Source organism: Lingula anatina, chromosome 3 (genome assembly GCF_051362555.1).
Source record: "Lingula anatina isolate TDL-2025a chromosome 3, LinAna3.0, whole genome shotgun sequence".
NCBI lineage: Eukaryota > Metazoa > Brachiopoda > Lingulata > Lingulida > Lingulidae > Lingula > Lingula anatina.
The window spans coordinates 15850503-15877387 of record NC_141769.1 but is presented as its reverse complement, the minus strand read 5'-3'; the positions used below and the strand labels follow the sequence as shown (position 1 = coordinate 15877387).

The 26885-nt window shown below is 34.2% G+C and overlaps 3 protein-coding genes across 9 annotated transcripts; 2 read left to right on the top strand and 1 right to left on the bottom strand.

Annotated features, from left to right (window-relative positions):
* Positions 1–259: 259 nt before the first annotated feature.
* LOC106151477 (major facilitator superfamily domain-containing protein 6) lies at positions 260–10338 on the top strand. 4 transcript variants are annotated; one of them, XM_087007906.1, is made up of 5 exons: positions 260–1107; positions 1720–1801; positions 6271–7740; positions 8081–8287; positions 8741–10338. In XM_087007906.1, the coding sequence occupies exons 2-5, from the start codon at positions 1729–1731 to the stop codon at positions 8818–8820; spliced, it is 1830 nt and encodes a 609-aa protein (XP_086864032.1). In that variant the 5' UTR covers positions 260–1107; positions 1720–1728; the 3' UTR covers positions 8821–10338. The 4 variants fall into 4 exon arrangements, with proteins under 4 accessions (XP_086864032.1, XP_086864031.1, XP_013380200.2 ...); XM_087007905.1 differs by having other exon boundaries at positions 1700–1801; XM_013524746.2 differs by lacking the exon at positions 260–1107 and adding an exon at positions 1123–1491.
* Positions 10339–10473: 135 nt separating this feature from the next.
* Positions 10474–18523, bottom strand: LOC106151418 (asparaginyl-tRNA synthetase). The gene is made up of 13 exons (XM_013524672.2): positions 18332–18523; positions 17437–17546; positions 16773–16890; positions 16423–16563; positions 15783–15863; positions 15041–15174; positions 14612–14744; positions 14220–14321; positions 13775–13812; positions 13414–13480; positions 12261–12392; positions 11703–11827; positions 10474–11440 (listed from the first exon to the last, which is right to left on the bottom strand). The coding sequence occupies exons 1-13, from the start codon at positions 18476–18478 to the stop codon at positions 11296–11298; spliced, it is 1473 nt and encodes a 490-aa protein (XP_013380126.1). The 5' UTR covers positions 18479–18523; the 3' UTR covers positions 10474–11295.
* Positions 18524–18648: 125 nt separating this feature from the next.
* On the top strand, positions 18649–26825 carry LOC106151500 (ragulator complex protein LAMTOR1-like). 4 transcript variants are annotated; one of them, XM_013524794.2, is made up of 7 exons: positions 18649–18806; positions 20029–20105; positions 21357–21386; positions 23699–23785; positions 24274–24351; positions 24719–24845; positions 25181–26825. In XM_013524794.2, exons 1-7 carry the CDS (start codon positions 18765–18767, stop codon positions 25271–25273), a joined length of 534 nt encoding a protein of 177 aa, XP_013380248.2. In that variant the 5' UTR covers positions 18649–18764; the 3' UTR covers positions 25274–26825. The 4 variants fall into 4 exon arrangements, with proteins under 4 accessions (XP_013380248.2, XP_013380249.2, XP_013380250.1 ...); XM_013524795.2 differs by lacking the exon at positions 20029–20105 and adding an exon at positions 19678–19751 and having other exon boundaries at positions 18650–18806; XM_013524796.2 differs by lacking the exon at positions 21357–21386 and having other exon boundaries at positions 18650–18806.
* Positions 26826–26885: the final 60 nt, after the last annotated feature.

Here is a 26885-nt window from a genome sequence, read left to right as displayed (position 1 = left end):
AACGTATTGTTAGCGATCACCGTGCGTTCTTTGAGCGTCCAACGACGTCCTGGGCTCCGTATCTCGAAAGGTTCGCTATGTTGCGCACGTGTGTTAGTGTCTCGATTCCATAACCGATTCTATTTCGAGATACGGGGCCATGAAATCGAGACGCACGCGCGCAAGTGTCTCGATTCCATGGCCCCGTATCTCGAAATAGAATCGGTTATGGAATCGAGACACTAACGCACGTGCGCAACATAGCGATCCTTTCGAGATACGGGGCCCTGGCCAGTTTCATGGTCGCACAAAGGACGCAGAAAGGACGCCGTCCAGTGTAAATGGTGAATTTGGCATTGTCAGGTCTAATGCTCGCCGCGAGCATTCCGGGCAAAAAAGTTTGATTTCCTTACAAACACTAACTTTCATAACACAAGCCATAGTATGTCATGGAGAAAATGGGTTTGGCCATGTAAATTACATGGCCAATTAGCATACTCATTATGCTGTTAACAATGCAAAGACCCAATTGGGACGTGGGCCTGTTAGGAAGCGGACTAGATTGATACCTGGCCTGTGACATATACAAAACTTGCAGTATGATGCTAGCGTACGATCAGTGCTATGAGAAGTTGACCCGACATTAAGAGCGCACCTAGCATATGTATATGAAATTCTGGATATGTACATGTAATGACGATGTATATTATACATATAATTTTGATGATATTTATCTATGTAATTTTTTATTGTTGCTATTACTTTATTTCTGCACATTTTCACCAGCTCAGTCTGGCGTAGTCAGTATGAAGAAAGTATATGTACCGGTACTACAGAGACACCGTTTAAGAGGAGGGTAGGGGCAGGGTAGTTACATGACACCAAACGAGCCGATTGGGTGTTTTCCCACAGGGGGCTATACTTTAAGTATATGTAAAGTATAGCCCCCTGTGTATTTAGAGGCCCGTGATAACAGAGGGTATATACAACCGACGCATATGCTGTTTTCACCCTTCTTTTGTTGTAACACGACGCACGTTGCCAATCAGGTCATAGGGCAACCTAACCACAGCTACTGCAGCTACTGGTATATTCTTGTGACAAATACGTAGGCTGCTAAAAAACCAGGTAGGTGATACACGTAATACGAATGGCGTGACGATTCTTTTTTGTACATCTTTAATATATTGCTGTGCATTGTGAAGACCGGTATATATGCACAGCATGCATTTCACGTCATGTGGTAGATCTTTTCTATTTATATCACCATTTAATACTAGTACGTTGGAGACTATGGCTGCGTTCTCATTGAGAGAATATGTACAAAATTGTTGTCGGAAATAAATAGGTCGCGCATTATATTTGGTTAAAGCAGACACTATGGAGTCAACCTTAGAATATAAATGTGTTTACTATACAAGGCAAGGAGACAAGGATGATATGGCCTGGTTAACTGCTAGCTGCTGCCATTAACTTTATGACTGAGAGCCATACAATACAAATGTAAACAAGGTGACGGTTGAAAGTGACTTTCATGTATTTTTTATTTATGTTTCATCTTGTCTTATGCCTAAATGTGCCTACATGTATAGCTCCACTATCATAATTAAATTTTCTGCTATATGTAGACTGTTTATTTTATCTGTGCCTTTGTATTGTGTTTAGAGTGAGACATGCACTGCAAATTGATCCAGTAAAGAATATATATCTCCTTTTTCAGTCATTTATTTTTTACTTTAGTGATTCACAATGAAGTGTAGGCCGGTGAAAATCAACACTCCGCTCCTACCATGCAAGTTATATTACTTCTTTTTCTTGGCTGGTAAGTTAAACACATACATTCAGAGGCGGATTCAGAGATATTTTCTGACAGTCTTCCCAATTATCTTTGTTGATCCATTCTTCATTTTTGACCGTCTTCCGGCAGGAAAATTAGATACTCGTCAATGTAAACTTGACAATCTGACCGTCTTCCGCAAGACCCAGTAAACGGCCTAAATCCGCACCTTAGGGTCATTTCTCTATGGACATAACGTACTCGTTGGATTCGTCACATTTGTTGCCTCCGCCACGAATGTAATTATAACTTTTCGGCTCTGTTTGCTGTTTGTCGGTTAATGAAATTATGGATTTTGGCGGTGATTAACTTATTAAATATTGAAAAAAAGGAATAATTTAAAATAATGATATTCAGCTAATTAATTAGTGGATGACTGAATAATTAGTAATAATGAGAAATCTGAAATCCCTGAGTGCTTTCTTAGTTGTACGTGATAAGATTTTAAACATGTTTTATATCACCGTTTATATCAGACTCAAAAGCTTTTCATTTCCCATATTCAAATGAGAAAAGGATCTCACATAAATTCGACCAATTTTTTCTCTGTTATTTATCATAAACCATCTTTATTATCCTCTGAAGATATAATGTTGCATAGTCTACCAAACATGGACTTGAGACTCCAGCTGAAAAATAAGAAAAAAATACAAACTCATGCTAGGTCGATACTACTGCACATACATTGTACTTGTGAGAATGGCATTGGCTATTTTTTCTGCCAAATTTGAATCCGAAGGCTTGCACTGGGTCACTATCTCGTTAGGTCAAAACATTTCAGATAATTATTAACAAGGCAGCAAAGCTGTCAAATGTACAGACAAAAAACAGAAAATAAAGATGCAAAAAAGGTCATTTTGTCAATTTTGATGCAATAATAAATAATGCTTATAATAGCACTGTCAGTCAACAATGAATTTTAATCTTGCACAACGGGTAACATGGTCAATAACAGGAGCAGACCCAGAGATATTTTCTGACAGTATTACAAAGTATCTATGTTGATCCATCCTCCATTTTGATGGTCTTCCAACAGAAAAAAATAGATACCAGTCAATATAAACTTAATAACCTGACTGTCTTCCGGAAGACCCAGAAGATGGTCTCAATCCACCCCTTCAATAAGATTACAGTTTCAGGACCATGAGAGTTCAAATTCACATTATGAAAGTCTCAATATTTGAAAAATGATGACAGTGCATAAAATAATATTACATAATGTTTAAAGACATAAAAAACAATACAACTGCTTATGTAGAAATACAGAAAATGTGCAGAGCCCCAGGCAGATGAGAGTTAAAAGTCACAAATGCAAGTGTTTGAGAAAAAATTATAAAGGAAAACAACAAAACTAGAAAAGCACTTTGAGAGTGCAGACCTCTGCCAAGGCAGCAATTGTTGATTATTATTGATAATTGATTGATTATTGATCCGGACCACCACCAAAAATTAATCATTGTCCTCTTTGGCCCACTTCCGACATTTCCTGAAAATTTCTGCAAAATTGGTCCATAACTTTTTGTGTTATGTGGATGACAGACAAACAGGGGTGAAAATATAACCCCCTTGGCAGAGCTTGAGGTAAATACAATTCCAATGAAGATGCTATTCAAACTTTTAATCTTCCAGTTTGATATATATATATATATATATAACTTATTTGCAATATTAAACAAAATTTACCTGCATAATTATCACTGCTTCCTTATTATTAATCTAGCAGAGAGCTTTACCTTTGGGAGTTTACAGGGAAATATCAACAAGTGTGCTTTACGTAATCTCATTTAATGGCCTATTAAAGCAAATGACTTTATAACTCTGAAATTAATCTAGTGATACCCAAGGGTAATTTACAGACTGACCCACTCAAAGGTCTTCAGGCCCATAAGTCACACCTTAAGAAAAGCACAAAACCATAATGCCCAAAATAGGAGACTACCAATCCTGATGCAATAATACATTATGTTTAACTGCACAGTCAACATCAACTTATGCACAACAGGTAACACAGACGAAAGTAAAAGCATAAGGCTCCAGGCCCATCAGAGTTCAAGTTTATACTTAGAAAGTGCCAGAATGAGAAAAATGAAAATTTCACAAAAAATGCATAAATACAATAAACATGATAATCCAATAGAGCTGGTTTTCTCATGAGCTGAAGGCCAATCCTAAAAATCGTACTTGTAAGTTTAAAATTATAATAAGTAGCACAGTTTTCTTTTCATAATGTTTGCAGTAGCAGTGCAAAAAGATTGTTGTCAATTTTGATGTAACATTACATAATAAATTAGAGAATAATTATCACCAATTTTTGTTTATTGACTATAAATAGGATGGACATGTAGAAGATATGATTACCATTTGGCTTCATGTCCATGGGAGCTCTGAGTCCCACAATGAATATGCCAAAAAGATAATGAAGATTACACTAAAATGTATAACTTCCAGAAAAAGAAGCCAATTAGACTGCTTTTCTAACTCAGGCTGCATTTTAGTCCTGTGTTTCTTTTTTGAAAGTTTGACAGTCATAAGTAACACGGTTTTCCCATAATGGTCATCAAGGCAGCAGCACCAAAAATTGTGTTTTCTTCTATTTTGATGCAACATTACATAATGCTTAACAGCATACTGACCATCGATTTTTAATAATAAAATATAAGTGTCATGGATTTTCACAAAATGTGACTAGCATGGGTCTTCAAGCCCGTGGAGGTTCTAAGTCACACCTTGGAAATGCCAATATGTGAAAAATTAAATTTTCACAAAAAACTGTTTAATTGCCAGAAAAATTTACCAAACAGACTGCATTGCCTACTGAAGCTGTATTTTAGTCCCATGTTTCTTTCCTGTAAGTTTGAGAACAGTAAGTGACATGATTTTCCTTAAATGGTCATCATGGGAGCAGTGCCCAAAATAGGGGTTTCTTCAAATTTTGATGCAATATTACATAATGTTTTACAGCATAATGACCATCAATTTTTAATTATAAAATATTAGTATCATGGTTATTCAGAAAATGTAACTAGCAAAAGTCTTCAGGCCCATGGAACTTCAAAGTCACATATTGAAAATGCCAAAATGTAAACAAGACAGCACTGTTCTGAAATGGGTTTATTTCCAGTTTTAACACTTTTTTAACATAAAACAAAATAAACAGTTTACTGCCATTTTTATATGACCAATGAAGAAAATTGATGAGATGGGAAAAGTATCAATAGAACAGTGTTAAATGTCCACCTTCCTCCATTCTGAGATTCTGAACATAGTGGATGAATGCATCTGACAAACTGCAATGATATGAGTTTATTTCCATTTTTGACACTTTATTACACAATACATGATAACAAGTTTACCATCATTTTTACAAAATCAACTAACAATGTTGTAAAGATGCAGGAAATGTCAAACAAACACTTTTACGTATCTTATTAGTTCAATAATGAGACTGTTAACATGCCTAAGAATTGAATGTGAGGAAATGTGAAAAAACAGCATAACTTCTAAAATAATGGACTGATTATGCTGATTTTCAAACTCAACCTGCGTTTTAGTAAGATTGGCAACTCCTGTGAGTATAATGACAATTGGCCAATCTGTTTTTCTTATATTGTGTTATCAGTGTTGCATATATACTGAAAAAAGTGAAAAAACAGCATAAATTCCCTATAAGTGACCCGATCGTGCTGATTTTCGAACTTGACCTGCGTATTATGAATATTTATCAGTTCTGTAAGTTTCAAGCCAAAAGGTAAAATGGTTTTCCACTTATCGTGTTATCGGTGCTGCATATATGCTGAAAAAATAGAAAAAATAGCCTAAATTCACTAAAAATGACCCAATCACGCTGATTTTCAAACTTGACCTGCGTATTAAGTATATTCATCAGTTCTGTAAGTTTCAAGCCAAAAAGTAAAATGGTTTTCCACTTATCGTGTTATCGGTGCTGCATATATGCTGAAAAAAGTGAAAAAACAGCATAAATTCCCTATAAGTGACCCGATCATGCTGATTTTCGAACTCGACCTGCGTATTATGAATATTCATCAGTTCTGTAAGTTTCAAACAAAAAGAAAAAACAGTTTTTTACTTATCGTGTTATCGGTAAAAGTGCACGGCGACGGCGACGACAGCAACGACGGCGACAGCGACGACAGACGCAGATGACGGCTATATGTACAGACACATCTGTGTCTGTACATAAAAAGAGCAAATAATCATCGTTAAAACAGGAGGTTTGTATGTAGAATTATTACTCTTATCTGCAGCATTTAAAACAAAAAGAAGAATAGAACACACTGACGTAATTATTAATGGCATAATTAGGCTACTCTATATTTTACTGTGATATTTATTTCTATAAATCTGAATTTGAATTGATATTTGTAAAACCATTTCTGTGATACATCTGATTGCAGTAAAATCCCATTTAAAATAACCATACAGATTTTTTTCAGCAATGGCGTCATTGGTACCTTACCTACCGCTGTACATGCAGCACATAGGTCTTAGTGCATCGGAATCTGCCATTGTCTATGGATCGATGCCTTTCATCAGTTTCTTCATCAAACCATTGTGGTGTATGCTGGCAGACAAATTCCACAAACACAAACTTGTCCTGATATTGACCTCAGTAGTTGGTGCGGTGTTTGGCTTGATGTGTCTTTTGGTGCCACAGGTTTCAGCAGGGCAGGAACCAGTCAGGGTGTATTTATTTGCAAATAATAGTAATGTTATTGTCAGTAAATGCCAATTGTATGAATTGGATTTCAACACTCCTACTGAAGAGGATAAGTGCCCACAATCAAATAAGGACGGCAATTATCTGCACTTCATAAGCGACTGTTCGTTAACATGTACAATATCGGATAATAACACCGAAGCCGCAAAACTTTGCCTCCAAAGAACTGCGTATTGCCAAGATTATGAGAACTTTGAAAGCTTGCAGATGCAAAATGTATCATTACAACTGATTGCTGAAAATGTCACTCAAGCTCAACTTGATTTAACACCTGCAATGAAATGCCCACAGTACCTCATTGACTCATTTGAAGTGAATAGTTCACAATTTGACAGTGTTCAGGTAAAGGGTCCATTGGCTTTGAAGTGTGATCTGGCCTGCAAGGAAAGCACACCTCAGAAGAGACAAAAAGTCAATGACAAGGGTTTGACATTTGGGCTTTTCTTCCTTCTGTATCTTCTTTCTCAGATGTTTCAGGCAGTGTGCCTCCCTTTAGCAGATGCCATGTCTTTAAGCATATTAACTGAAAAGCACAGAACAAGTTGGGGCCGTACCAGAGTATTTGGTACACTTGGTTGGGCTATGTTTGCGGTAATTTCTGGCCTCTTCATGGACTCCTTTACTCAGCAAACTTCAGAGCCCAACTTCTATGCAGCCTTCATCCTATCTGGGTCTCTGTCAATGCTTGCTGCAGTGAGTGGCTACTTCATGAACATCCCGAAGGACATCCATTGTACTCAGATGATGAAGAATCTATCACTGTTGATCAAAGATGCAGAGATTTGTATTTTTCTGATAATTATGTTCATCTTTGGTATGCATGCAGGTGCTCTCCACACATTTCTCTTTTGGTACCTTGGGGAGCTGTGTAGCCCCAAGGTACTCATGGGGTTGACCTTGGTTGTCAACTGTGCAGCTGAAAGCCCAATGCTATATTTTTCTGGATGGATTATCAACAAAATTGGGCATAAGGCAATTCTGTTCATCACCATGGGAGTATATGCTATTCGGCTCGGAGCGTATTCATTTCTGACCAATCCATGGTACGTGTTTCTCATAGAGCCCACCCATGCTGTCACTTATGGTTTGTTATTTGCTGCTGCTACGGAGTATACAGATATCATTGCACCTCCAGGAATGTCTGCTACCTTGCAAGGTCTGGTGGGAGGATTGCATTGGAGTTTGGGTAAGGATTCTTTTTAGAAAATGTGGGCTGCATTAGAGATCATATCAAAACAAGAAATAAAAAATAATAATTTTTGGAACTTGTTAAATGAATGGCTGATGCAGAACTCTTTCAATGCTGAACTCTTTGTGAAAAGAAAAAACATTCCATTTTATTTGAGGGGAGGAGAAGGCTGTCCTGCTCTTCTTCACTTACTACCTGTATATTTATTTACAATGTCCTGGGTCCCCAGAGTTTACTGTACCTTAATAAGTTGATGTCTACACTACACATTTTGTTTGAGGCATATTATTAAGTGTCACAGTTTAAATTGCATAAATATACATTGTTAATCTTTCAGGTTATGGCATTGGTTCCTTGATAGCTGGACAGATCTACAACAAATATGGTGGAGTTATCATGTTCCGAAGTTTTGCAATCTCTGCGCTAGTTGCGCTCATCATTGTTTGGCCATTGGAACACTTTGTTCTACGTAAGAAGCATCACAGTGAGCCACAAAAAGACACAGGCAAGAAAGATCCAGCTGAATTGCAGCTAAGGGATAATGGTGAGAAAATCTGCAACCCCAGTGCAGTGCTTGCTCAATTTAAGTGACTGCATATGTCCTCAAAAATAAGTAAAGGAGGTTACATTAAGTCTAACACACTTAATGCAAGCTGGGGGGGATGGGGGGGGGGGAGAGGGCACAAGGATTGGCATACTTTCACAAGCTGGAACAATGTCACATTTAATGAGATCAAATCATGAATGTTTGGTTTGCACATAGTTTACCTGTGCCCCATTGTTATATTGTTCCTGGCATTTTACAGCATTAAATTGAGACCTAAAGATGTCTAAGAATAAAGAACCTGATTGCACAATCTGAATAAAAGAATAATATAATTATGTTCTTGTGCACATCTTAGGTCTTACTTTTCTTCTTTTGAACTTCCTATACTTCCTATACTTGCTCTTATAAAATATCAATGACCAAGTGAATAGATTTTTTTTGCTTCTTCAGCTAATGAGAAGATAACAGCCAACAGTGATGACCAAGAGGAACAGGCCAAGCACCATTTATTTCAAGATACACAATCTTGACAGACTTCAAGTACACAAACATTGCTTTAAAGACGTACCTTCAGCTGTAGAAACAAGTCATTTTATGCTTTTCAGAATAAGCATTCCACAGGGACTATACACAGGCTTTAAGTCCAAAATACACAATTGACCAATTTGCCTGGGGTCTCATTTTACCAATCATCATTCCATTGAGTCCCAAATTCTAATATTATATAATACATGGATAAACTCACCAAGTTGAAAACTGGTAAGCCAGTTTAATGAATGAAACACAGAGTTTAGGACCCCATTCCCATAGATTTTAGATTGAATTATCCCTGTGGGGAGTCTCACTAGATTACTGTCAGCTTAGACGGCTTAAGCGTCTGTCCCGCCTACTAAAAGCTGTAAGGGGCTAATTAACTATGGTGTGCACTGCAATTTAGCGTGAACCCCCAGGATCTAAATCTAAATCTCTGGATCGATCTAAATCTCTGGGAATGCACCCTAAGATATTGTTACTTCCATTTTCTTCTTCAGTGAAATTGCATTTTTTTAGCAAAGGGTAGAGACATAATCACTTGAAAAGTGATATCATTGTCCCTCTAGACCAAAGGATAGACTATGGTATCAGATATAAAGAAAATGTAAGACATACACAAAATTGTATACTGACCTTTTTAGTTTTCAAAAAAAAAAATGAAATTGTTATAGTCATATACCAGTGCATATATTCACCATTGCAGGCTGCTTCATATCATGGTAGATAAACAACATCCAGAGCAGACCCAAAGATATTTTCTGAGAGTCTTCCAAATTATCTTTGTTGATCCATCCTCCATTTTTTTACTGTCTTCTGACAGAAAAAAATTATACGCCCAACAGTGTAAACTTGAAAATCTGACCGTCTTCCAAAACACCAAGGAGACTGCCTTAATCCGTCCCTGAACATCTACTCTAAGACTTGCCATAATCTACAGGACTGTCTACTAACTCTGAGGGCCTTTAACTGGGTTTGCTGCAAGTCATGACAGGTTATGCCAGCCGCATCTTCACTGCTTTAATCACAGTGTCTCTGTGCTTCTTCCATATATTAACTAACTTATAACTGCTTTGTTTAATACGTATCACATTCAAACTGAAAAAATAATTAGAATCTTATTATTTTTGGAGTACATGCCTTCTTGTTCATTCAGATCCCAAGGCTTTAGCAGAACAAATACACAGTGCACTTCAGGCTAGCTAGCTTAACAGAAAATAGAGCAAATAGGGAAAATTGTGCTAACTCAGAGTTTTGCTTTTTTACACAGTAGAATGGTCATTGGTTTATTAATTAATAAAAACTTGGAATCTTCAAACATGGAGCAATAGTTTAGCACGTTACGACATTATTACTAAAATTCATGAATCTTCTTCAATTTTTTCATTCAGTCATAAATTTGTTGTGTAATTTATTTGCACTTAATTACTTAATAGTAAGTATATGACATACTTCTTGTTATTCATATGCTCTCACATCTAACCTAAGTTTAAAAACATGGCACCTATTATTTTATTATAATTGTTTTTTTAATAATTCTTGTGTTCAAAGTGTTCAGAATTGACAATGACCATTGGCATAATGTTATTTCCTCCAAAGAGACATAGTAAGAATTATTGTATTATAGTAAATATTTCAAATACACTTCAACATGTATTTTAAATATTGTACTGCTGTACAAATTTATTGGGTATTATAAAACTCTGTACACTGAAGGTTTCCCAGAAGTTCCAAGAAAAACCAACTACAATAAGTAATTTTAAGTTGATTATTGATTGATAAATGTAAGAATGATAATAAATTAAAAAGGATAAACAAAACAATTACCCTATCCAGCTTGACAACAAGTCAACAAAAAATATATTTTCATAACATACCGATTTCCTCAATCATAAGGACTACTAACAAGACATTGACTCTTAAAATGATCAAAACATTTAACTTTATGTAAGTTCAAAATTATTTTTTCAGTAAACTACTTTTTACTATTGTAGCATATTTCTCAGATTTTTATCTCCTTGTTTTGCAAGGGAAAAAGGTTTGCATTATATTATACATCTGCATATGTGAAAATAGCACTAAGTCTTTCACTAAAAATTCAGTGTAACAATTCTCCATAACACTGGTAGTTAAAAGAATCCAATGGCTTGCACAATTCTTTATACATTGATTACATTTTTTTCCAATGTCATGGTCTTTTATCCAGTACAACTGAAAGAATACTGAGAATGCAGAAAAATTCACATCGTCTCAGCATCTATTCTTAACAAAAAATAACAGGCATTTTGTCATAACTGATAAAAATGAAGTGAGAAAAATAAGAACGACAATTTCATTCCATTTCATTTCAAAATGAAACTGTTGGTTAGTCAGTGGACATTTGTTTGGGTGCCTGTCAAAAATGAAAAAAAAAAAAAAAAAAACGATGGGCGAAGGAGACAAAAAAAAAATTCAGCTGTGACAGATGTGCACTTTTAGAGTCTACATGACCTTACAGTTCTAGGGAAAGGAATAGTGTCTCTGATATTTTGAAGTCCTAATACATACTGCAGGTAGCGCTCAAAGCCCATACCAAACCCTCCATGAGGAGCAGAGCCAAACCGACGTAGATCCAAATACCTACAACAAAGGGAAAGATGTCATAAGGGCCATGTTATTATTCAAAGAGGGCATCTTCAAATTGATACATAACTACTGAATTTTTTGGATTACTAAAATATTTTTATTAAAAATGACTATATGACACAGTCAATAAAATTGTAAGTGCCTGCAGGAAAAAGAAAAACTAAAAAATTACAGAGGGTCTGTACACCAACAAATCAGTCTGTATATGATGTTAATAAAAGTTCATATAAATCACCAACCCAAATTTTATACTTACCACATCAGATCTGCCTCTAGGCCTAATTTGTTTATTTTTTCTCTCAGTATGTCATATCTTTCTTCTCTTATAGTTCCACCAAATAACTCTCCAACATCTGGAACTAATAAATCCACTGCTGCTGCCTGCAGGAATGAAGGAATAGTTTGTGAACGACTTTTGTACACCACACATTTAAAACATCATAATTATGCAAAAGTGCACACCAAAAAAAGACCATATTTTCAGTACAGTGTAAGCTACACATTGATCTTCTGGAACAATTTTCATTTAAATAGCATAAAAGAACAGTTACTGTAACTATACATCATAAAACCTAAAGGTATGGTCTACCTTCCAAAAACATCAATGAAATAAGACTTAGTTTAACAGTGCTATGCAACAGGATTCCATGTACTGCTTTGACTTCTAGCATATATATATATATATATATATATATATACACTTTTGTGTCATGAATGATCATAACAAAATCATAACAGTGCCCAACTTTCTATCAGCACTCTTTTGTTAACTTAAATAACGAAATTGTCTGCAAAAGAAAGTAGATATACTTACAGTTTTTCCATCTTCATTACTTCTTGCATAAAAAGGTTTAAGTTCTAATGGAAAGTCTGTGACAAACAAAGGAAGAGAGCCAAAGTGAGAAACCAGAAACTTTTCATGTTCTTTTTTCAAATCATCTCCCCACTGTAAATCAAAAATAATAACACATTATTCATATATTCCGAGTGTTTTGTTTTAAAAAGCATACCTCACATACTGAATATTTCTGAATAACTTACTTATCTGCACTAATGCACATTTGCTGTATTTGTTATTCAAACATCTCTCCATGCAAAAATAAATGTAAAATTGTCTGTTGAAATTAAAGATGGGAAATAAAATAATAGCTGCATAGTGTCTACCAAATCACCTTCCAAATATAATCTAACAGCCATGTCAAAAAATGAGTAATTGCATTTTGTCAAAAAAAAAAAAAAAAAAAAAAAAATCGGTCTACAAAGAAAAATGCAGTGTAGGTGAAAGTAATTTCCTTAGGTTTCAAAGCCGGGGTAACATGAAAATCTGACTCCCATGAAAATCTGACTCCCCCAGTCAGATTTTCATAATGAAAAATTAATTAATGAATGTTTTTTTGGGGGGAGTCAAAATTTCATAGGGGGAGTCACATTTTCATTATGAAAATCTGACTGGGGAGTCACATTTTCATAATGAAAATCTGACTGGGGAGTCACATTTTAGGGGAGTCAGATTTTCATGGTACACCGGGGCAGCCCATGAACATCATATGGTTAGCAGGAATCCAGGCTTAGGGGTTATTCACAATGAAACTATAATTGTCGTTCTACGAAGATCGCTCCAGCTCCATGGGGACTCTCGCCGAATGCAATCAGTTTTATAGATTAACATGCTTCCTCTAGTTTCTAACATACTCATATCATCCAATTTGCTTTTGTGCACTCTACTTTACATCAGGAGGAGGCATGTTAATCTGACTGCATTTAGCAAGAATCCCTGCAGTGTTAGAACAATCTATGTAGACAATAATTTCATTAATATTGAGAATGAGCCCTTTGGTGCCAGGGATCAGAAGCAAAATATGCATATCAACCGAGGTTTCCTGAATCTGCCAGTAAAAGTAAGTATTAAAGTGGTAATAAAGAAAACAATAATTTTTTTAAATAATTCATTACATATTAGTACATACCTGTAGTTTGAAAGTTAATTCTTCATTGTGCTTTATTAATATTTCAATTGCTTCTGTATAGGTAATGCTGCAAAAAAAAAAAATAATAATAATAATAATCTCAGACTGGTAATTATGATGACTCCTGCACTGTTAGGTTAAACAGCAAAACAATCTTTTTTTCATTTCTTTGTTACTTCTTAAAGAAAGACATTACGACACTTAGAAGGACTTTTTTTAGTATTTTTCAAAATACCTCTGAGATTTTAAGGTGAGCTTGTTTTACATTCCACTTCATCATCATTGTATTTTGCTACCATGCAAACATTTCTGGATTAAAAGCAATCAAACATTTATTTGATAACAATATGAGTTTTCTTACCTTTTAAAATCATTGGAAAGCATTTCTTTCAGATGGGTCTAAAAATACAATACCTAATAATGAAATTATCATAACAGAAAAGTTTATTTCCAAGAAGTTATTCTCAATATAAAGTTTTTGAAGTTGCAATTCTGTTCCCCCCCCCCCCCCCCCCCCTCTTCCTCACAATTCACCATAATGATTTATTCTCTAGAAGACCTTCAGCTTAATGATATAACAATACTGGCAAAGGTACATTTTCATAGTAAACCACACTTATACATAACAGTTGTTATAATAACAATTATATTTGAATAAATACAATGTTGGAAACTAATAATCTTACTACTTCTGTTGCCATCTTCTCCACTAAACTTCCCTGACTCCTTTTTAGACATTTTTTAAATAAACGTTACAGAAAATTGAAAAACTGCAGATGAACAAAAGACAATTATATCTTACTCACATGGTGTTCACTTGGAGCAACGTGTTTGAAATATGTCTTCATGTCTGACTGGCAATTGGTTAAAAGAGCTTCAGTTGTGTGTTTCACTGTTTTTTCAATGACCTGAAAGAAAAACACAGCAAAAGACTTTTTTGTTATATTGCAGTGTAACAAACAAAATGATTGCTCTTTTTAAAATTTTGACAGTTAACATTATTTACACTTAACAACTACCATTTGAGGAAAAGTAAAGCATTTAAAAAAAAATGACAACACAATGCAAAAATAAATCCGAAAGAAATTTTTTGTAAGAAGAAAATATATTAAACACAAAATGACTATTTATCTGATCAATCTATTGATTAATCAGTGAAAGTGTAAATTAGATTCCAAATGTATTTCCTAACATGTACCTCTGTTAAATCGTGTAAGGAGTGTGTATCTGTAAGCTCAGCTTCCACCATATAAAACTCTGCCAGGTGAAGCCTGTCACGACTGTTCTCAGCACGGAAAGTTGGACCAAAGGTATAGACTTTAGAAAAAGCACTGAAAAACAAATTATCTTTGTAATATTCAATAAGTACTTTAGTTATGACCTAAAAAAAAGTAACCGTATGTTATTTGTTTTACTTTCTTATAAATGGTATATAAAGTTGGATATGATTTTTTAGAATGGAAAAATCAATTTCTGAAGTGACATTGAAAACAGTTTGAATTGATGAATTTATTCCCAGAATTGTGACATACATTAATTTATCATTAATTTACACATTAAATATACAAACACCATATAATAAATTCATGTTCAAGCCACAAGGTGGCAGCATAACTTCAAGACATACCCCGTCAATACTTCTAGGTGGAGTTGTCCTGATACTGTTAAGAAGGCTGGAGCACTGAAGAAATGTGGATTACTACTGTCTCCCTCTTTTTCATCTTCTTTTTTTATGTCTTCCATGATTTCTTTTCTGTGAGGCTTTAGTGGAGAAACAAAACATTGAAATTTAGTAGGATTTCACATTTAAACTTTTGAATTCATTACAATACCAGTATTTGTGAGATTTTCCACAATCTACGGTTACCATCAAATAGAGAAAACTTTGTTGCACATTTATGACTCACCTATTCAGTTAACTTACTACAATGTAAACTGTAAATGAAACAAAAGACCAAGAATTTAATTTAAAACTGAAAATAAATATCATGTCTGTCTTATTCTTAGTATGTAGTTACCAACTAATAGGTTCATTTTTGCATAATATTATTATATATTCTATAATATAAATTATTAGATGAGCTTACTTTTATTATCATAAAAACTTATTATTTAATAAAATAAGCAGGTGATTACAACCAGAACAAAATAAGCCTGAAATTAGTCTTTAAGCTACTGATTTTAATGTATTAGTCTAATGGAATACACCCAAACATTGATTTTTATTTTCCCAAATCTGGTGAGCTGGCAACACCAATAAGACTATTATGATAATTTTTAATTGAAGCTTGTTCAGTCACGAACATGGTCCATCACAGAATGTGTAAATTGGGTCAGTTGTTAACACAAGCACAAAAACATTGTCCCACCTCTACTCGGAACACTTCTCCAGCTCCTTCACAGTCGTTGGTAGTGATGACAGGGGTGTGCACATGTAGATAACCTTCTTGCTAAAACAGCCAGAACAATAATATTCTAGACACTCTGTAGGAAATAAAAGTATGGAATTCTCTGTTGTAACAGTTGAGAGTAAAAATGATAATTATTGATGTGATTATTAAACCTATCCATAATCTAATACTGTAAATGTATGAACAGGTTGTTTCCAACGTTTACCTGTATTCATGTGTTGCATTAGGAAAGGTAAGCAAGTTATTAATGTCATGACTCTAGTCTTGTGCTTTATTAACACTTAACAACAAAAATATGTAATGTTGATATAATTTAATCTGGTAAAAATAAAAAAGATGAGATCGCGTAAAGTATGTTTGCTCTGTTATGTTTATTCAAGCCAAACAAAATTCAAATACAAAATTTGAATGATATATTCAGTAAAACTGCTTTGAATGTACAGAAAATGTGATTCAGTGGACATCTGACATTCAGGAATAAACAAAGAAAAAAATTCAATAAACATTTTTATCTAACAAAAATTTGTCTTATCTATCTTTAAATTCTATTTTTCTATTTCAATTTCCAGTACCCTTGTTTGGGCTACTGCATATTTACCTGGAAAAATGAGTGCAATGCCATAGTGGCCGCGTTCCTGATCCTCATTGCTGCACCAAAAATGTTGGTCCTGGGTCTAAGATGTGGGTACTCTCTGCCATACACTAAGGGGTGGTGTGTACGGGGTTTAAAAGGATAAACCTAAAGTAGAAAAAGAAGACATTATTATGTCAATAATATGTCATGTACAAGAAGTCAAAAGGTACAAGGGCCCTAATTATTGTTACATGTACATGTATAGGTAGTAGCAAACATATAGTAATAAATGCAACTGTTCTATTTCCATAATCTGCAGTAACACATTAAATATTTTGTACTTTAAAAAATTCCAAAATCCTCAGGTTACCCACATCTGGATCACATGATCCTATCAGTTTCAGATCTTCTGCTAAAAGTTCAAAGGTCTGTCCATCTTTTGGACTGTCTACAAGTTGCCCTTTAACTTTAACATAGCTTCCATATGTCACGCTAAAAAGAAAAAGGGAATAAAGGGAAAAAATTAATATAACAGCAGAGTGCAGTTTACCAATACAATTTATACACAATGGTTCATCATCACAGTTTACTTTTAAATAAAATAAGCATAAACCAAAGGCAAAGCAAACATGAGTCTTCATTTTTATAATTATAACTGTTATTGTCATATAATATTTACATTTTCAACACTCGAAGGATAACCATGTTTGAAACTGTGGTCACTCCTCTAGGATAACAAGTTTTGTCCATTGCAACATTCAAAGTTAGTCCCTGCTTTTTTTTCTAAAGAGTTTTTTTTAATAATATTCTCTTAAGAGATTATTACAAAGTGTGGCCATCAATGGAGGTCACATGATGTGATGACAAACACAAATTCCAAAACAATTGCATTAACCGCTGTTTTGGTGGTAAAATAGAATCTATTATATTTCTGTGAGGTGTTTACTATGTATTTATTGTAAATAATAGATATCATATGAACAATTGTTATCCCTTTAATGTTTACTACTCTCTAGGATGACCGCTGGTCATACTTACTTCTCCACCATCTCTGGTCTGGCCACCACCTGCAGATGTTCATTGCAGGATCCATCATTCATGTGCAAAAAAGCCACTTCCTTTTGATCTCTCACAGATTTCACCCAGCCCTATAAAGAAATGTCAGCATATTAGCTACAGCAGGAAGATTTGCTATGGCAGACTTATCTGCTGTTGAAATTGGACATATCTAAAGATTGTGCTTAGAACTCTTAAATCTGATTTTTGGTAACAATTGTATTTCAACTTTAGTCTTTTGCAACCATCCAGTGTCGTAACAAGCATAGATCGAGTAGCATAAAACAAGCACAATTTAGTTATATGGATAGGGAAATGACAAATAATTAAGTAAATGTGACTGTAGGGATTCCCTGGTAGCTGTCAGTATCACACTGTCTTCAACTCAAAGACAAAATTTTGTTGGTGGCTGGTGAGAATTTCTGTTGTTAGAATGCAGAATAGGTCACATATTTCTCCCTTCTGCAACAATGGATTTGAGAGGGGAACGCAAGAGCGTAATGTGCATGTATTGTAGTGCCTTTCACTGGTCTTCCTGAGTACCCACTGGTACCAGAGGTAGCCGGTTATACTGCCAGCATTATCTCATTGGAATTTAGATCCAGTACGTACTCAGTAGTATCAGCGTATAATTATTTCAAGATTTGTAGAAAAGAAAGGGAATTTCTGGTTTCAGGACGATTATAAGCATGCTCGAGAATGGCCAAATAAACTACAGACTTTGAGACCACATGGTAACATAAGAAACCTTTATTTTAAAAACCTAAAATACAACTGTAAGTTACAGTACATATACTGTACATACGGTGGTTTTCGTTAAAACGAAGTCAAATGAAGTTTCATTAGTCCATAAATAAAGGGTTCTACCTATACTTACCGTGACCGATAGCTCAGTTTTCTCTACATCTCCATTTAAGATTTTGGAAATAGATGAGCTTAGTCTAACAGGCGGACGTATGCAGTAGCTTTGGCCCCTAAAACGCTGTAATAGTGCTCGGCGACAGCAGGACATGGGCGCTGCCATCTTTTTTGGTCCAGCACCAAATGTTTCTAATAAAATATCGGAAACAAATTATCCATTAAATATGGAAATTTATATAATTTTTAACTGTTTCAAGGAAAAATATATCATACTCATAAATGTTGTTATGTTCTGTAAGTAAAACTTTCAAGGTCAAAAGTTCTTATATCCAATCAATGACACGAAGGCAATTTTGTTCTTATCATTACTAGTCACATGATCCGGCTTGGAGGCGAGACGACTTGACTGATATGCGAAACCAAGGAGGTACATGAGATTTGGCTAAACTATGGGGAATTGTTGCTGTCCATCGGATGACAAGGGCTTCCAGGTGATTACATGTCGAAGAACATCTTACGAAAGTAGAAAATTCACAACAGCATTTTGAATGTGTATTGAGGTTGAGCTGTCATTGGGAGTTTTGTGATGGCATGCACTAGTACATGTACAGCTGTAGCAGTACAGTACATGTACCTCTCTACTAGAAATTATACAATGTTCATTTATCTGTGTAGCATGTAACAATCATTGAGTTGTTGTCTTCGTTAAATTGTAATGCCAGATGCAACACAATTAACAGGTTACTTCAAATGGAGAATTCGTTGTACTGTTATTGTAAGTTTTTTAGATTATACTGTATGCACTAGTTATAATATTGTAAACATTAACAAGTTTACAGGTACTTTAAATGGTGTTTTTCTATGTACCATACCTATCGGGAACTATTTAACAGAGTCATATCTGCTTACCAAAAGTTGTGCAAATCAACAGAATGTTGTATAATTATATAGCACTTTTGCTTTCACCGAGGTAAAATTAGTCTGTCTGTCTGTGCCCCCCTTCCCCCCGTCTCACTACTTTATTAAGGCTTTGTGGTGAATTGTGTGCTTAAGAAGTGTCACAAACTGAAAATCCTTGTAATTATCATCTTTAATGATACATGGTTTGGCATTTTGATTCAAATTGTGCCAAAAGTAAGCCGGTGTCTGATAGAAAGATATATCATGAAAATGAGATTGTTTATTTATATTATAATTTGTCATCTTGAACGAGCAGCATAATATTTTCAGTATTTTTAATATTGAAACCTGTCTTACTTTATAAAATGAACTTTGAATATCTATTAGAGTTGCCTGCATACCAAAATAGCAATCATGAAGTGCTTGCCAGAATTTTTTTCGAGCAGTGTAATTGTCTTACAGATCAATGATCCTGATGAAAGAACTCGACTTTTAGGCAACCCTGTCAGCAATAATGTCTCAAGACCTGTCACTAGGTGGGTAAGATGGTATAGCCATATCCAGCCAATCTTCACTGACAATCTGTATGAAACTGTGTCAGCATTGCAGATACTGAAAGATTATTTGATACTATGCATGTATTACAGACAGATTAAGTGTCTGTTTATCCACAAATCTTGCTGATGACAAAAAATTAATCATTGTCTCATTCTTTTGCATTGCTGATACAGTTGCCAGTTAGGTTGTCAGGCAAGAAGAGAGCATTTGTTGTTGTTGTTGTTTATTTTTCTTTGTTTGCTTTTATTTCCATAGGAGCAGGAGCCTGATGAACGTTCAAGTCTTATAGGCAACCATCCTGGTAGTAGCAATTCACCGAGACTTGTGCCTAGGTAGAGAACATTATGCATATTAATCCATCACCCATAATAGTTCCTCCAAATTTTATTTTCCTTTAGAGTCGTGACTTTCCTAGGTTTCACAATTTATCATTTTTAGGGGGGGAGTTATTCCTTTTTTTTCTTTTAATTTTACTTAGTTCTCAAGCTTCTTGATTTTGTTGCATCTTGGGGCCTTTAAAATTCTATATTGAAAAGTCACAAGTTGCAGATTCTATCTGTAAGTTGCTGGGAGCATTTGCAGATGTCATTTCAGTGAAAGAACAAGAAATGTATGAGATGAAAAGAGAAACAAATCTTTTTCTTGAAACATTGCATATCTTTAAAAAAATGTTTGTATGGAAAATGTGAAAATTAATGGCCATTCCCTGAGCTTGAGACAAAGTACTTGTATTTAAAAAGGTAAGGAATCAACCACTCATTAATTAAGATAAAGATGGAATTACGATTGAATCTCGTCCAGTATGGGATCTTTAAATTGCAAATATATTATTAATATTACAATTTCATCTCTATCTTACTAGAGCAAAAAAACAACCTTCATCAAATTTCATTTTTGAATCACTACTTCACATTCAATCAGCTTGTAAAAATTGTGAGGAAAATGCCCTTTCAGCATGAAGAGATTGGGCATTATTGTTGGTCAGGATTCATTAACATTGCATGTCTTCTCTGCCATGTTGAGTTTCTAGTGGTACTAACAGGAAGGTACCAGCAACTGAAAACTACCCAATTCTGCATAATAAAAAATAGTATCCAGATTCAGAAGCATTCCTTTTTCTAATTTGGATCAGCAGATTTGTTGGAAAAGTCCCCAAGGTGATTTCCTATGATTTCTCTCTACCTTCATACCCTATCTGCTACAAAACAGTGAAAATATTATTTTGTTGCATTTGTTATGTATTTTTGTGAAATGTATAATTATTTTACCTGTTTGTCGATTTTAACATGAAAATATTGATGCATTAGTACTATGCACAAGCACCTGTTAAGTTATCATAATTATGTATCATAATTGATTTTAATTGCAATGCATATTATATCTGCACAATACATCAAAGTATCAGTTTCACAAGTAATTCATTATTTTGAAAAATTCAAATGGTGGCATGCTCTATACAATGTGCAACTGGTGTTAACGTACATGTGTATGGGCTGGTTTCTAAAACTAGTCTTACAAAACATGAACTGAGATAAGTAGCCTATAACACTGACTAAGTCCAGCTGTCCACCATAATTCCACAGGTCAGAACGAACCTCAGGGGCCAGTCGCAGGTAAGGGGCAGGTGTGTCGCTTATTTATGACCAGTTTGAGCAAGAACTTTTATGATTCCCATAGACTGAGACAGCTTTAATGAAATAAAATGAATGTGCTTTTGATGGCAATGAATTTGTCAAGCAGTACCCTTCAATTTTCCTATTCATGTATTTCTTAAGGTTGAACTTGAAATTTTCCACTCTCTGGCCCACCATTATGAAGTAATTTCTACTGAGTATGTTAAAATGAATATTTAATGCCTTTGTAAACAAGTACTGACTATACCCATCACCTTCCCCACTATTGCTTCCAAATCTCCATGACTTTGTCTGGATGAGTATTTTTTTCTTTAAGGCAATGTATTTATCAGTATTATTCTTGAATTTTCTTGATTAATCAGTTATGCATTGAATCCATTAATTCTGAAAAGAAGTGAAATTCAACTTTTTACATGTATCAAAAGTTTGGATATGAAAATTGTTCCCCCTTTCATTTTGCTCCACATTTTCTTACCTGGTCGTTTTACCTCTGATTCCACCATCGTACTAGTACGTATTTTGTGTTATTATTATAGTTGAAAAGTTTGAATCATACAATGTAATTTCGTGATGACAAATCAAGAATGTAGAAACATGGTAGCTTAATAGCTTAAGCATAGATAAGCATGGTTATAATAAACAAAATGCTAGCATGTGCTAGAAAACAAAACTTCAAAACTTGTTTTATAGTTTGTAGTTTGCATTTGCAATGCTGTGTCTAGCTATGGAGAATTTGATTTTTTCTGAAATGTGAAATTTTGCATTGAGGAAAATTGTACTGAGTAAGGGATTTGTCATTATTTAATGCAGGTGATTTGAATTTGCAAATTAAATATTCCTTTTCCAGAATTTGAAAGAAGTAAATGTAATAGTGAAGATTTATGACTTTATATCTTGTCAATTTAAAAAACCGAATGTACAGCATTAGTGAATTTCAAAATCAAAAATGAATGATTGAAGGCACTGTGCATTGCCAAATGAGATTGCATTGAGCCTTATTTCTGTGTATTACTAAACTGTATTTGAAACGGATAAGATTACCTTACATCAGTTATGCCATTTCTTTTTCCTAATGATTCAACATGTAATGTTGCAATATATATTTGTCCAGAAAAGGATAATTGTGCATACTTAGTCTAGTATGATTTAAAACAAATTTTTGATATTATTTTGAAACTGACTTAAGAAATGAACTATTAATGATGTGAATGCCTTTGCACTTTTTGCTTTTTATCTCTGCCATGTTTTCAGGCGGTGCCTCTTACTCATTTTGTCAAGTTCTCAAGATAGAGGGCAAATATGAAATGGGTGCAAAGGATCTGCTAATATTATGAACCAAATTTTCAACAACTAACACTGCATGGGTTTGAAGTCATTGTTACAGAAATTACTCACTTTATTTCAAACAAAAAAGATATTTTCCAAAAACAGTGTTTTGTTTGTGATTCCAGATAGATATGTTTTCAGAGTGATTAAAGCGAATAAAGTTCATGGCACAATATGCATTTTTACAAGTAGAACTAGTAATGTTGAAAAAATAATTTGCATGTGTTTGAAAACTGTGAGTAAATACAGTATACTGCTAATTACTAACCATTAAATATAATGTGGCTGATAGGCTTTCCATATTAAGCTTGATTTGGATTCATATCAATTGAGAATCTGGATTCAGCATGATTGTTTTAATGATATTGCACCAAATGAGCAAGTTTTTAATTGAAACAGTTCATGGTTATCTATTTTATTCTGTAATTCTTAAACTAACAATATACATTGATCTTGATTGTAATCAGTCTTTAATAACCTAGTAAGTACAATTATATCAAAAGGAACTAAGTATTTGTAACATTATTGCCTCCTCAATTCTCTGTAACACCACCTGTTATTGACATTTAACTCAAAAACTGACACCAAATTTGTAACCAGCCATAGTGAACAAACCATTACACCTTCCAAGCAGAGTTGAGCCTTGGCTTCCCAGTTGAGTGGTCATTCAGGACCTGTTTTCCAAATAGAACTTTAGACCAAAATTTGAGTCTCCTTTCAATTGAGATAAATATAAAAATCAGTTAATGGTCTAATTGATTCATTGATGAATAAAATATTTTGTGTGTTTTATAACAAGAATGAGATACTTGTGTGAATTTTGATTTTATTAAAATAGTTACTTTTTAGTGAATTTCTTAAGATTTATCTTAAACTGAAATAAAATTTTGGTCTAAAGTTTAAGGTCATCTTCTGGTATAGAACAGCTCTTTAAGACACGGACCCTTGCTTTTTTGTACTTCCAGTGATTCATTCCCAAGTCCACAAAACCATGCCTCACAGAGAGGAGATGAACAGTCAGCACTGAATAGAATACTACACCAAACAGCCAGGTGAGAATATGCTTTGTGATTGATAGCTAAATAGCTAAATGTAATCAAATGTACCACTGCCATGGTGATAAGGTACACAAAACAGAATACCTAGAAAAAATACAATTAATACAGTGGAGGTTAACATACACATACCAGGTATGATGTGTGCCTGCATACATGCATGTTTACCTATTTTTAAGAGAAAACTTGTTTTCTGGATTTATTATGGGAGCAGTAAACTATATAAATGAGAAAGCATGGTTGCGAATATATATTTTTTTATTTGATCACGTTTAAAACTTTTTGCCTCAATGATATTTGGCATTCACAGAATATTGTGAAAATGATATTTTTTTCTCATGTGTAATTTTATATAAAGAATGTAATAAATTGATGCTTATGATTAAGTTGTAGTTCTAGTTATTTCCCAGGATAACCTCTAAGCTTGCATTTATTTTTCTTCAACATTTATCACTGTAACATTACTTCACTGCCTTTTTCTTCAGCAATGTTATAGATGTTGCGGCAATAGATGCTCGTTCTATGGAACAGCATGAATACCTGGATAAGGCAAGACAGTATAGGTGAATATTGGGCCCAACATGAAATATGACAGTGCATCTAGTACCGTTTTCTTTGGATAACAATGTAGCATAAATATATACTGTTTCTGTTTATTGAACTGGCACTCAGTGCTTCGATCTTCCTTTGCGAGTTGTTGATTTGTCAGACAATCTCTATCCAGTGATCCAGTTAATATATATTTTTTCTAATAATTCTATTTGAAATCTGCTGGTAAATACAGAACATAGGGAGAGAGCTCATCAAAAATTATATTAAAACTATATAACGAGCATCCTTACATACTTAACTAGTTGCCTTAGAATTGGTCAGTTTTATCATAATTATTTATCCATGTGCGGATGATAAATAATGCTGTCCTTTTTTCAGTTCTAAGTTGACAATGTTGTGCAATAAGACACCTATCCCAAGCAGGCCTCATTCCCTGCCCTCTGGTGTAGGAAATCCTCATGCCATACTGTCAGCACCACCATTGTCACAAGCAGACATACAATTTGTAAGTAAATTCCAGTTATAAATAAGATATTGTCAGTGCATTAGCTTAATATAGTAATGGTCATCATTTGAGCCAATCATTATAGGGTGTGGAACTGTTAGATTTCAGCCATTTTTTTAGTTTCATGTTGATGCATGTAAACAGTTGTAGAAAATAAAACATGAATTGAACATCTAAAAGTGATGAAGAAAATTAATATTGAATATTCCTTTTGGTTTTGTTTGTTTTTCTGTTTTGGGTATACATATTTTTCCAAAATTGTTTAACATCTGTTGGACAGCGTTTATTTTTCTGTACCAACATTTCACCCTACTTGCTTTTTTATTTTTTTCTAGATTACACAAGTAGCTGATAGGACAGCACAGACATTGAAAGAAATCAAAGTGAAACACAAAGAAGACCTGGTTGTTCCTTTTGGAGTACCTTGATATACAGACATAAAAATACAACAACAATAAACAATATACAAACTGACTATAATTCTTAAAGTTTCTATATTCATCAGCATAAGTATGCTTCAGACAGCAGGTTCAAGCTGTTGCAAATAAATAATCTCAAAAAAAGAAAAAAATTAGTGTTATTGCGGTAGACTTAAAAAAAGAATTATTCTTATTTTTAACTCTACATGCTGAATATATTAAATGCATACAATGCATTGCTCAGATATTAAAAGATTATTGTTGAACAAAATGTAATAAATCACTCCTAGTAGAGCATATATCATTACTTAAACTATTTCTCCTATAAAAATTTTAAAAATCTTCAGGTACTGTGAATTTTTTTTTTTTTTAATCAATACAGCAGTCATTATAGTGATAAATATTATTGAAAAAAAAGCTTTAGATGTGTGGCACATTTTTGGGTTTCTTTAACTGCTCAATAGAAAGAACTAGTTCCAAACTGCAGTTTTGTAAATAATAGTCACTGTTATTGAGTGACAAATGAGAGAAACAGATTAAGCTCTACATTTTGCTGTATTAATTTTACAGCTACTGCAAGGACAATAATGTAGCATATTCCATATTGTTAGCTCAAGTGTTTATCTCTTGCAACAACAGTTTCTGTCCCCAAAGTATGGCAGTTCATTGTAGGTTTTAAGAAGGATGCTGCATCTTAATTCTTTATCACACATGGTGCCTGTAAGTAATTATACAGATAACTGGTTCATTTTAGGAGGCATTGGTACCAGGTATTGTAGAGGTATTTGATAGTTCACTTCATACACCCAGATCTACTAGTAGCTCAAAATAAAGACAGGTCCAAGAGGAACTCATGTCTAACTGTACCAAGACATTAATGGAATACCACTTTTGTGCCACTGACAATACATCAAAAATCTTTTTATGGGGCTTCTCCCATGATATCAGAGCCCTTCACCTAGTAGATTGGAAGGGGCTTCAGGGGGCACAAGATTAAAATTTTTATATATTTATTTGAATAGCAAAAAATCTGAGCTATAAAATTTTTTATGGAGTTTCGTTATTTCCTTTAGTAGACCCTTGCCTTGGAAAGGTCACAGTGAAGGTCATGCCACTGATATCACAGTGCTTGGGAATATGTAATATAATATTTTGCCTGGTGCAATCTGAATGATTCCTGTGAATGGGGGATTTCCTGGAAACTTTTATCTTCCATAGCTTGTTCTCTCAGAATAAGTTTTCTGTTATTGCACCTAGTAGTGGTTTTATGTTTTATTTTCTCCATTTAGAAAATATGAGTGTATTAAGGAATAACTGGGTAAAAGAGTTGAAAAACAGCTCGTTTTTCCAGTTTGTGTGCTTAAATATGCTACCTGGAATATGAACTTATTGCTTACTGTGATACAAAGGACAAAAATTTGGTTTGAAACATTAATAGTCTCCAGGTTTGTTTTCAGGTCATGTATTATTTCTTCACAAACATGATAAAAACATATCTTATGGCTTATTTAGACTTGGATGAAAGTATGGACATATGTAAATAAAGAACATGTAATGTTGAGCTGTTAGCTTCTGTGTAGTCACTGTTAACATGTGCATATAGTCATCACATGCATCTGGC